We start from the raw sequence: 12204 nt of genomic DNA, 5'->3' as shown, positions 1-12204 counted from the left end.
GGCCTCGAGGAGGGTTGGAGGCGTTCCCACATCTGAACCACATGGGCATGACAAATACTGGGGCTGGAGTGGAATCCCTGGGGTGTCCGTTTGAATGCGTATTGCTGGCCGCGGAAAGTGAACGCGAACTTGTACCAGCAAGACTCATGCAACCGGATGGAGTGGAAAGCATTGGCCAGGTCTATGACCGAGTAGAACCGGGACCCAGCGGCAATGGCCGTTAGGATCTCATTATACTTGGCCACAACCGGGGCAACTGGAGGGGTGGTGGCATTCAGGGCACGGAAGTCGACCGTCATTCTCCAGGTCACTCCATCTGCTTTCAGAACTGGCCACAATGGGGCGTTGCAGATGGACTGCATCGGGAGTATGACGTCCCACTCAAGGAGTCCTTCTATAGTCTTGGCTATCCCTGCCTCAGCTTCTGCTGGGTACTTGTACTGTCTTTGGGGAGGGGGGGTCCTTTCCTTCAATCAGGACGCAGGCGCCCTTCACTATCCCACACTCGGCCTTGTCTGTCACCCACACTTCGGGAAAGTCCTGAGCCCAGGGGTCTCCTGTGATGGGGGCGAGAGGAAGGGGGGCCTTGAGGGCTGCGCATCGATGGACTGCATTAACAAAGTCTGGGCCTCCCGGGATGCGCCACAGGAGCCCGTTCGCTAAGTCAATGGTCAGTCCCTCGGCACGGAAAAATGGCATGCCCAAAAGTCCATCGTCTTCTCCCCGGTTTGCGCATGCCGAAATCCGGGTGGTCAGGTTCCCAACGGAAAGGGGGATGTCCTGCCAGACCGGGGATTCCTGCATGCCGCCTCCAAAACCGGCGAGCTGCATTGTAGTGGGGGTCTGGGTGCCCTTTGTGACTAAGGTGGGCCGGAGTATATTAAGTGAAGCTCCGGTATCTATGAGGAGGGTGGCAGGCTTCTTCTTTTCCCCGGGAGTCCCGATCCCTGCCTTCACTGTCGGTCTCCCCCATGTATCCGGCTTTAGTTTGGCAACTATGCCCACGGAGGGAGACTGGGACTCGGGGCAACCCTATTCTGATCCTGCACCCTGATCGGTGGAAGCGGCGCTTCCTCTAAAGGGGTTGTTGGGGCTCGGGCGTTCCCGAACCGCAGCTATCGGGGGATTCGAGAAGGGAGGGTCTGGCGGCAAAGGGGGCGCCGACGGAGGTACTGGGGGCTGCTGCTGGTCTTCCCATTCCATGATCGCCTTCATTAGAACGGACGTGGGCTTTCCGTCGAAGAGCTCCATGTTCGCTCCAATGTTTTTGAGGCGCATCCATAGTTCCCAACGGAGGGAGTCCCTGGACTGGGGCGTGCTGCCGCGGTCCCGGTAGCCCTCGTGGTCGCCCTGCGATGCTCCCCAAGCATTAGACTGATCTGGAGGCGGGTAGACCTGATGGTGGTACGGGTGCGATGCTCGCGAGTGAGAAGGGGCTATGGGTGCATCCTGTAGTCGGGGCTCGTGGGGTCCCTGCTGGGAGGAGGAACTGTAACTCGGGGTAGGCGCAAAGGAAACTCCCGGACGGTAGTCCCTCGGTCCTCTTCCCCGGTTAAAGCTACTGCTCCTTCCCCTCAGGATTCCTCCCCTTGCCTCCGGATACGGGCTGCGTCCCTGTGGTCGGTACTGAGAGTGGGGGCCATGATTGGCATAGGTAACTGCACTAATCGGCTCGCTTTCCTTTCTACGCGAGGCCGGGGACTTCACATGGCGGATGGCGCCGGTCTCTCGCAACAGGCCAGCAATGCTCCTGATGCGGGATTCCAGCTCTCCCCATGTAATGCTCCCGGGCTCGACTCCTGCTAGGGCTAGGCGAGTGGTGCTGTTGAGTCCATCTATGACTGCCCTCCTGAATTCTAAGTCGTCGAAGTCCGGCATGTCGCTCAAATCTAAATCTACCTCGTCTGCTAGTTCAGCTAGGAGCTGTTTCCTGGCTAAATATGCCTCTGGATCCTCTCCGGGTTTTTGAGACTCTGCAATATACAGGGCTTTTAAACTCTTGGTGGGCCACAGGAAGGCGCACAACTCTTTCATGGCACCATACTGACTGCGAGTGGCTAGTCTCCGGTTAGAAATATATGCGTTGAGGGAGGTGACTATTTCGGGGCTGGCACAATGGCGAGCCAGCTGAGCTACATCGGAGCCACTGGCGGAGGGCTGGGACATGGTCACGTGTGCAAACCATTGTATAGCTGAGTCTCGGTTCAGGGGTCCCATGCGGTCCGCTATGGCTTGGAGCTCATCGGGCCTCCAATTGCGGGTCTCCTTAACTATTCGGTCTGTCTTCCTGCCATCATCGTCTGTGGTGACAATTTCTTTGGTAGCTATCGGATGGAGGGGCTGTGGAGCTTCCTCGGGCTGGGGCGAAGGAGGTGACCAACTGTCGGTACTACCTTCGGGGAGGGCCAAGAGGGCTGCGGGATGCACGGCGGAAATTACGGCCTGCTGCATCCCCAGGTGCTGCTTTAGGGCCTCTAGCTCCCTCTTACAAGCGGAGTGGTCCGCAGAAGCTACCTTGGAGTGATTGTGCTCTGCCATGAACTGGGCGGCATGGGTTAGCTTAGCAATTCTTTCCTGTCCCTCGATTACTGCATGCTCCGCCATGTCGGCACGAGCGGTGGCTGCCTCAGCCTTGTGCTGGGCGTCCTGGAGGGCGGTAGTTAGTCCTTGCTTCTCTAATATGAAATTGACGCGTTCGGCGCGCCACTCAACTGCTTTCTCCTCATGGTCTCTTTCCTGTTCGACTAGTTTGGCCCTGAGACTCTGGATTTCTAGGTGCAGGGCGTCCTGTTCTCGCGCTGCCTTCTCCTCTAGCTCCTTCCTCTCTTTGTCCTGGGCTATTCTGAGCCTCTCTATTTCCTGCTCGCTATCTTCCTGCGCTATCTGCAATTTATTTATCAGGGACACGCTGTCCTGTAGGGCGGTGAAAAGTGCCCAAGCTCCGTATCTGTCCTTCTTGCTCGACTTGGGTTTCTCTTTCTCGCAAAAATCTTGGAAGGCACTTCTAACTATCTGGAGTGGGTCGGGTCCCTTGAAGGAACCTGCTTCCCAAGGGCAATCTCCCTTCTTAACTAGCCACTTCTCCAGGCGGGGCACGGTGGGGTTTGCCCGGTACATTTTACTTTCGTTTAAGGCTGATCTCGGGGGAGGTTAAAGAGTAGATCAGCGACACCAGGGGTGGGGCGATTAAAGCTGCTCAAGGGTTTTAACAACTTCTTCCTCTCTATGTCCCTTTTGGGAGGTTTTATCCTTCCCTCAGGTCCTCAAGGGTTTTTACCAGGGGGTTTTAAGGTTCTACTTTTGGGTTTGCAAGGGTATTTTTAAGGGTTCTACACTCGGCTCTTCTCCACCGGGGGAGAAGGAAAATTCCTATTCCCGTTTCAAGCTTGCCTACAAGCCACGGGACCAGGAAACGTTTGCTGGCTCAGAGGGTGCTCTCAAGCTCTCTAAGCCCAAGAACCAAAAACGCTCAGTGCTTCCAAGCCTCTGCTCAGAAGCCAAAGCTCAGGGGTCTCCCAAGCCTCTACTCGGAAAACCAAAAAGTGTCCCCAAGCCTCTGCTCAGGAACTGCTACTAAGGGGGTCTCCCAAGCCTCTGCTCAGGCAACCCGAAATGCTCCCAAGCCTCTGCTCAGAAGCTACAAATGCTCTCAAGCTCTCTGCCCAAGAACTATACTCAAAGTGTCCCCAGGCCTCGTGCTCAGAGACAAACGGTTAAACTGTCTCCAAGCCTCGACCAAAAGACTGAAAGCGCTCAAGGACTGCCTCTGCACGTCCCCAAGCAAAAGTGCTCAGGAGTAAATTTACTGTACTCCCAAGCGGAAAAGCGCTCAAGAGTTCTAACAACTCCCAAGCAAGAGTGTGCCCAAGAGTCCCACTGACTCCCAAGCGAGGTGCGCCCACGAGTCTGACTTAAAACTCGCAGGCGGAAAGGCGCCCAAGAGTCTAACTTAAAACTCTTAAGCACGGTGCGGCCGGCTGCCGCGGGGCTTCAGGAACCTGGCTTCAGATTCCCAAAGCTAAACTGACTAAACAACCAAACGGACTATCGATCCCTTCACGTTTCCTCCGGAGCGGGGATTGAAGCCTAAGTGCTGGCAGGAACGGGGGTTTGGACGGGCTTAGGAGAGACGGGGGAGGGCGGAAGAGAATTTTATATGTGCTGCTTCAGGATATATAAATCTATAGAGCCTACTTCTGGGATCCCACCCACATAGACGCGTTTAGGCGGCCCGGAAGGTGGCCAGGAACTTCACCAGTTCAGAGGTTCTCACCCACAGTACACCGGTTATAACGGCTGGAGGGCCTCGCGGTGCACCACAAAAGGCAAGTAGTCCAAAGCTGGCTGAAGGAGGAAATGGGGGAAAAGAAAACCCACAAGATAGAGATGCTCACTAGAGCCACACACACTCACACTTTTAATTCCCTGAGCTAAATTGCGTTCTTTACACTGAGGTCTGGAAAATTTTCCTCTAAGTCAGTTCGCTGAAGACACGCGTGTCGACTCACGTGTATTCACACGAACTGGGTTATGCCCGCATTCTCCACCAGTAAACTGTTACCAGAACTGCTCTTTATTATAATGGGGAATTAGCTGCAGCAGTCTGTAACTATTAATATTAAGCGAGGATCATAACCTATGTTTACGGAGGTCCCGATCCCAGACACTCTAGTGAAAAAGAGGCAGACAAGGAGTAAGGTCCAAACACGTGTATTGAGTGTAGCGTAAGCCTAGCTTGCACAATCATACAAGGAACACACAAGATCTAGGAAATACAGAGTAGGAAATACAGAGACGTTCGCATTAGCTGGTTCCCAACGATGATAGGGGGAATACTCACTTATCCTGGAGCGAAACAGAGATGCAGCAGCGAGGGTGGCCCAATGCCAGCACTGGGACCACAGACGGACAGCAAGGAAGTCTGGATAGGAATGGCCTAAGCACCGAGTGGTCTGAGAGACCAGCTTAAATACCCCAAAACGTACCCTGGGGCTGGTGCTGTACTTGGTGGTTCTCACAGATTAAAACAAAGGGTCTAATGGGCTACTGAATGGCTTGGATGGGCCACTTTGGTAATCAGATTGTGATAAGTGACACCTCAGGAAGAGGGGACAAAAGAGGGAGGGGGAAATCCAAGTGGGCTGAAAGGATGTTCCAGCGGACAGGGCTTGTCCTGATGTCATCAGCTTTGGAATGCGGAGGTTTCTTTGAGATGCATTCTCTAAGTGCTTGGGATGGTCGGCACTTAGTTCCTTCTCCGGGGCGGCTCCTAAGATATGCAGAGCGGGGCGAGGGGCTCTCGCTGCGGATGTGGTGTGCCCGCTTCGCCGAAATGGCTTCTCAAAGCAGTCTTCTTCCCAGGGTCTTCTGGCTGCCTGAGAACATGGATGCCGGCTGGGCATAGCTGGGGCTGGATAGCAGGCTGCCCGGTAGCGAGGGCAAGCTCGGCGACCGGCCCGCGGGAGGCTCCAGGCGGGAACTGACCAGGGAGCGCCTAGCCAGGCTCGCTGGAGGTTTCCCCGGCAGGCGCCCGGCTGCTAGCAGCGGCTTGGGCCCATGTGAGGCAGGCTTCCATGGAGGCAGGGGAGCAATACTTTAAAACACAGTCCAAAGCAGGGAACAGGCACGGTCCGTGGTAGATGGTGGTGCAGGCACGGGACACCCTTGTAACACAGTCCAAACGCACACTGGGAAGTCCAAACACAGGTCAGGGCAGGGCTGCCCAGAAAGAGAGTCCTTTTGTGCAGTTACCCAAACATGGAGTCAGTAAACTACACAGTCTATTGCAGCAGCAGGGTAATTGACACGCAGGCAGGAAACTGACACGTGTATCAGAACACACACGTGCAAAGCAGTCTTTGGTGCAGCAGTGAAACAGTGATGCAGGAAACTCTAACACAGTTCATAGCAGGCTTTAAAGCAGGGGAGGGGGCCTACTTGGCAACATCACGGAAGTGCCCCCCCCCATCATCCAGCATTTTATCCATGCAGATCCCATTGCATCCAATATTAGCTTTTCAGGGATCAAAAGGAGTTACTGGGGAAACGGGAATGTAGAAAATATATGTGTCCATCAGAACAAAGCACTGGTAGTTGGGAGGGTGTATACCATTATTCATGGAAGACCATCATCAACAACCAGGAATGTGAAAACTAAAATTGTGAATATTTGGGGAGAAGCACTCAACATTGCTTCTGTACATAAAAAGTAGCTGAATTAGCTATGAAGATGAATATTTGTAACGTTGTATATTTAGTTACTTGCTGTATAACTTGATTTACTTGAAATACATTCTTTCATGATCTATGTTGTATTACTATGGTTTCTGTGTGGACCTTTGTATTCTTGACGTTTTTCAGTTTATGTTTGTATGTTTAAGTTTACATTTTTGACATTATATATTATGCAATACTGAATCCTGGGTAGTAAACAAAGCAGAAAACAACCATATTATTAAAATAGATGTTCATTTTCTATGCATTTAAGGAAGAACATGAATCTTAAACTAACTCATTATTCAGACCATATCACAATAAAGGGGGCATTTGTTCAATGTTACCCATAAAGAATATGATAAGCACAAATATTTTATATAGAATAGGAATTTTTAAGAAGAGCAGAACATTGAAATTAACCATCCAGTACTGTTCAGACTGTTGATCTTCAGAAAGTGGATTATGCCCATACCTTAAGTAAGTTATGTACGGAGGAATGGAAGGTTTTGTGTGGAAAGATGGCATAAATAAACCTCAATTAAGGTGCACATAGGTCTTTCACAAAGAGGATGAAATTGAGAAGCAATTTTAAGTTACAAGGGAATATAACTCTTCCTTTATCTATTTTATGGCTTTTCCTTCCATGGAACATGGTAGTGAGTCAACTCTGTGTTCAGAAGCTGAAAGTTATCAAACCAGGCTAGTTTTATCTTCACCATTAAAAAAATGGACCATAAAAATGGACTTATTGAATTGGTTAGACTTCCCATTCCTTCACAGAATTATACTTCTAACAGTTCCTCCTGTTTTATTATGTACTCTTTGCCCTCTCCCTCTTTTATAAGAACACATATTATCCCAAAGTAATCTTTGAGTTTTTATTGCCTTCGGTTCCTAGATTTCCAGTGCCTTTATGCTGGCAAAAAATTTTCTAACAAAATAAATAATAAAATACTTGTTTTGATAAAGCAGTAACATACAATTTGCCTCCCCTTTTTCTCTTTACAAGTTCCCCACACTATTTTCTCTTGAGAATGTTGATGTATACCATATAGGGGTATGGGTGTGTACATATGAAATGGGAAGGAAACATTTTCTTTCCTTTCTTACTCTGTCTCTAATTAGAAAGAAAAAGTGGTTTGTAAATACTGAAGGTGGGAAGGGACAGAGAAACCTATACAGTTAGAAATTAAAAGTGGAGTTTGATGTTATGTACAGGTCCTTGCTTGCCCTCTCTTGTCAGATCCTGGAAGCTAAGCAGTGTCAGCCTTGGTTAGTGCTTGGATGGGAGACTACCAAGGAGGTCTGGGGTTGCTATGCAGAGTCAAGCAATGGCAAACCACCTCTGTTTGTATTTTGTCTTGAAAACAGGAAAGGGCCTTTTTCAGGGCTCTTTTGGCCTTGGAGGGAAGATTTATCAGGGCTATGCCCAACAGTAATCACTTGCTACCATCCAGATTTCATTACTCATGTAGACCTGGCTGCTTGCTACTGTTCAACAGCATCCACCCTATGAAAGCTGATGTAGTTTAATAGAGTTTTAGTCCAGGATCTGGAAGATGCAGATTCAAATCCCTACTCTGCCATGGAAGCCCACAGGGTGTCATTTGATCAGTCACACATTCTAAACCTAACTTACCTCATAGGCTTGTAAGAATAAAATGGAGAGAAGGATGTAAGTTGCTTTGGGGCCCCATTGTGGAGAAAGGCAGGCTGTAAATAGCATAAATAAATAAAGCTGAAGATAGTGGAGCTGTGAAAAGGTAGGTTTGTTAGTATGCAGGAAGGAGAGAAAAAGGGGAAGGCAATGAAATGGGGGCTGCCAAGAAAAGGAAGAGGAAACCGTGTGAGGAGGTTATGACAGGGAGATGCCTTGAGTTACATCCAGAAGATCCCAGTCTTAGGGAAACACATTCTCTGCCAGGGAAAAGGGTAATAAACTTCTGAGCAGAGATGAATTTCTTGCCCAGCTGTCAGGAAGGAGCAAGATGGATGGCAATTTGGATGACCCGAGATAGGCACTCTAAGCTGAATGGAGTGAAGGGGCTAGAGTTATCCACATAAGATTGCACTCCCAACCTTGCAGTAGGATGAAGGGAAGCCCATCAAGCTGGGGCAGGAAGGGTTAAAAGACCTAGACGCCCTGTCAGAAGTGCTCAGGCCAGGACCAGGGACAAAGGTGGGAATGAGAAGGCATCTGTTCCGACCATCATCTGTTTTCAGTGTTCCGGCAGGCTTGCATCCATCTCAAAATACAGATGCCAAGATAACAGCAGTGACTCCAAAGCTTAGATTTGCCTCAGATGTTTTATTTCTCTTCTTCTTTAATAACCCTTTAGTGATGTGATATTTTTCCCTTATGTACGTGTTCTCTAGATTTTAAAATTATGTTCTACTAAATAAAAGTTTTTTTCTCTTTTAAGACATTGGATTTTGTTCAAAATGTCTCACCTTTGCACCTGGCCACTTCTTAATTGTAAAAGCTGGAACCTCTTGGCTAGGCTAGATTGGATAGCAAACAGGAGAAAGTAGAGTAGGAGCTAGAAGCACACATATCTCACACATGTGCACAGAGCCCCTACTGGCACCCCAATCTGCCAGTAGACCAGAGAAAGGGCAGGACTTGGGTAGTGCTGTACCCTGTATAGCAGGTGGGAGGGAGATCGAGTGGGGCAAACCTTCTCTCACGGACATGAATCTGTTCCCCCAACTGTGACAATACAAGGGAAAGTGAATTTCTCCCTGCAAGTCCTTATGGATTCCCCACTGTGCGACTGGGCCTGGTGGCCAGCAGTGGGCAACTCAACCATAGTTTTCCACAATAGAGGCTTCCAGAGAGAGTGAAGGAGGAAAAGCTGAAGGCACATTGGCAAATAAAGGTAGGTGGACTGGTGGGTGGGAAGAAGAGAAGGAAGCAGGAAAAGGGGAGAGACTATGGGGCTTTCAGGGAAGGGAAAGAGGAAATACCAGGGAAGGGGGAAATGAGATGACTTGCAGGTCCTCTGTTTATGTAGTATATTTGTAAAGTACTTTGGCGATACTTATGTTCAATAATATTTTTACAGGGTCAGTAACCTGTGCCCCAGACATGTTCAGCTGCTTAGATTCCTATGCCTGTGTTCCCCAGCACTGGCTCTGTGATGGTGAAAGAGACTGCCCTAATGGGAGTGATGAGCTTTCTACAGCAGGATGTGGTACGAGACATTTTGCAACGTATGCCTACATGCTAATATATTGCTGATAACAAGTACAAAATGTTGAGGCCTAGATATGAACAAGCTGGGGCAAATCCCTGGATATACAGTAATACTGCCTTCAAGTACAAATCAAAGTATTTTGAGTTATTTTTTTTAAAAGATCTACTTTGTTAAGTGATGAGGTTTGTGTTAATTGCTAATGATGGGACACCTGCCATATGAAGACAGCCTTCATTTGGAATAATTTGCTGCAGCAACTATCTTTGCACAGAAATCTGTTTATGTACATCAATTCATCATGTGTATTATATGATTTTTGCCACAATATATTGTGGGTTTGTTAGATTCACAATCCTAAGAAGAGTTACACCCTTCAAAGCCCATTGACTTCACTTGACTCAGAGGTAGTAACTCTGTTTAGGATTGCACTATGAATAACATGAAGAAAATCCATGTATAAATGCGTACAAATAGTCACTACAGGGTGTGATACAAAGTGGGCACCATGAGCCAGTACTTTGTTTATACTATCCCTGCTAGAATCATATCATAATTACTTCTGATCCATGTCATCATTTTACAGACTTAGAATATGAGCAGACCTCAGTTTTCAGTTTTGGAGGGTTTATAAGGTTTGGAGGGTTTATAAGAAGGTCTGCTTTTCTCGGTTCTTTCCCCAAAACTCCAAATTCCTATGATTTCTGTATGTTCGCTTTGTCCTATTTTTATTTATTTATTTGTTTGTTCCTATTATTTATAGTCCACCTTTCTCACTGAGACTCAATGCAAATTACACAGTGTAAGTCAGTACAATCAATATCAAAGACATTTCAATAAAACATGTACAGGCAAATTTTAAAAAATTAAAAACCCCACAGAAATCCAACACAAAGCTGAAGAAATGCTGAAACAAAGCATAAGCAGTTCTATGACTGACATATTAAACAACACAGTATCATGCTTACAGCAGTAGTAGTGGAGTCTATGGTTCATCAATATTTATAGCAGTAATACTAAAGTCTGTGGTCCCTCCCTTCCCTTTACTGATGGATCTCTAATGAGTAAAAAGCCTCTTGAATAATTTTGCATTGTTTACAGAAGACCAGGAGAGTAGGAGCTTTCCTAATCTCCTCAGGTAGACCATTCCATAAAGTGGGGGCCACCACAGAGAATGCACATATACATCTGCTTCTTTGTTTTTGCTTTTACTTTAATTAGTAAAAGAGGAAAATAGGGTTTTTTCATAATTTAGTTATTTTAAAAGTTTTCCTTCTGGTAGCAAAATAGAAGAAGGAAGAATATGGTTTCTACCATGTGCACTAGGGGTGTGCAGTGCCAAGGTGATTTGCTTTTCCTGATTCGGTTTACCCGAATTGGGGGGGGGAATTGGAATAAAATGTATTGGACAAGGAGAAGAGAATATGATTTCCCTTTCTTCCTCTTGCATGAGTAAGACTACTCAAAGAGAAAAAATAAAGGATTGATTTCCATCCCCTTCCCACGTCAGTTGCCCAGCCCATACAACTATTGGTATATGCAGGACCCACAATGCCAACAGTAACTTGTGCAGGGTCAGAAAGAACTCCAAGGAGGAAGGGAAGGGGGGAAGATCCTGTGATCCTTGAGCTCACAGATTGTGGGATCCGATCCAACTGTCTTTTTCATTCTAGTCATTTGAAGCTACCTTTGCTTGGGAGATGAGGACGGAAGTGCTCTTGAAACTAGCCAGGTTTTCCAACCTGTCCTGAAGGACTGTGTGGACAAATCCTCCTCAAGCATTATAAATTGTCAGGCTGATAGGAATCTCAGCAGCTCATGGACACTGCCAAATTGAAGCCACCAAATGGAAACAGATGCAGAGGATGCTTACCTGTGTTTCATTTCCCTAAATGATTAACTATCCACCTACAGGAGAGGGAAAATGATATTAACTAGTTCTAATTCCCTGTTGTAGGTCATTTATAATTTCCGTTTTAATTGTGCAATCATTGTATTTTTTTCTTTGTAAATTAGTGGTTCCTCATACTTTCAATAAAAGAAACATCTAGGTTATATTGTTAAGAGTTTTTTCTTCCATTCTTTTCACAGCTCCTAATAATACTTGTGATGAAAATACTTTCACATGCCACAATAAAGTCTGCATTTCCAAGCAATTCGTATGTGACCACGATGATGATTGTGGAGATGGGTCAGATGAATCTCTAGAATGTGGCAAGTATTACTTAAATACATAGATATCAATTAAAGGATAGAATTTTTTTTAAAAAAATACAAAAATACATTAGATGCCTGTTTTATATTTAAAGATGAATAAAATATTTTCTTAATTTCTTTGAAGATTTCATTCTAAAGATTTCCCAAACAAATTATGTGATAAAAATGGAATAGAATTTAACATGGAATTTAATATGAGAGGTTAACCAACTTACAGTGCAACTAGGATTGCCAGGTCCCCTGGGGGGTTGTGGAGAAGAGTGGCGTAGTGAGGGGCACTAATCTCATGTGCACACACACTCCAGAGCATCCTCTGTCATGTCAGGAGTGACATCATTCCTGGCATGATGCAGACATGATGGGTCAATCTGGGGCTCAAATTGACCCAAATACTAAATTGGGGCAATTTTTAAAAATCACCCACCAATTTAGTATTTGGGGTGAATTGGATCCCCAGTACAACCTGGTGCTTCTGCATCGTGGTTGGAATGACATTATTCCTGGTGCAATGCACAGGTGTTTCAAAGCACATGGAAGCACACTTTGCCCCCACACACATCTTCCCCCCCACCAGCCA

General features: G+C 47.0%; 1 protein-coding gene across 1 annotated transcript in view; it reads left to right on the top strand.

Moving 5' to 3' along the window:
* The window catches only part of LRP1B (LDL receptor related protein 1B), a 1076743-nt gene that overhangs the window by 863882 nt on the left and 200657 nt on the right, over window positions 1-12204 (top strand). The window contains exons 52-53 of the mRNA XM_054970106.1: window positions 9282-9410; window positions 11502-11624. Coding sequence (XP_054826081.1) covers window positions 9282-9410; window positions 11502-11624 — 252 coding nt within the window. The remainder of the gene's footprint in view (window positions 1-9281; window positions 9411-11501; window positions 11625-12204) is intronic.

This window comes from Eublepharis macularius, chromosome 2 (assembly GCF_028583425.1).
Source record: "Eublepharis macularius isolate TG4126 chromosome 2, MPM_Emac_v1.0, whole genome shotgun sequence".
NCBI classification, from domain to species: Eukaryota; Metazoa; Chordata; class Lepidosauria; order Squamata; family Eublepharidae; genus Eublepharis; species Eublepharis macularius.
The sequence above is the reverse complement of the archived record's forward strand: the minus strand, read 5'-3'. Positions and strand labels throughout refer to the sequence as shown.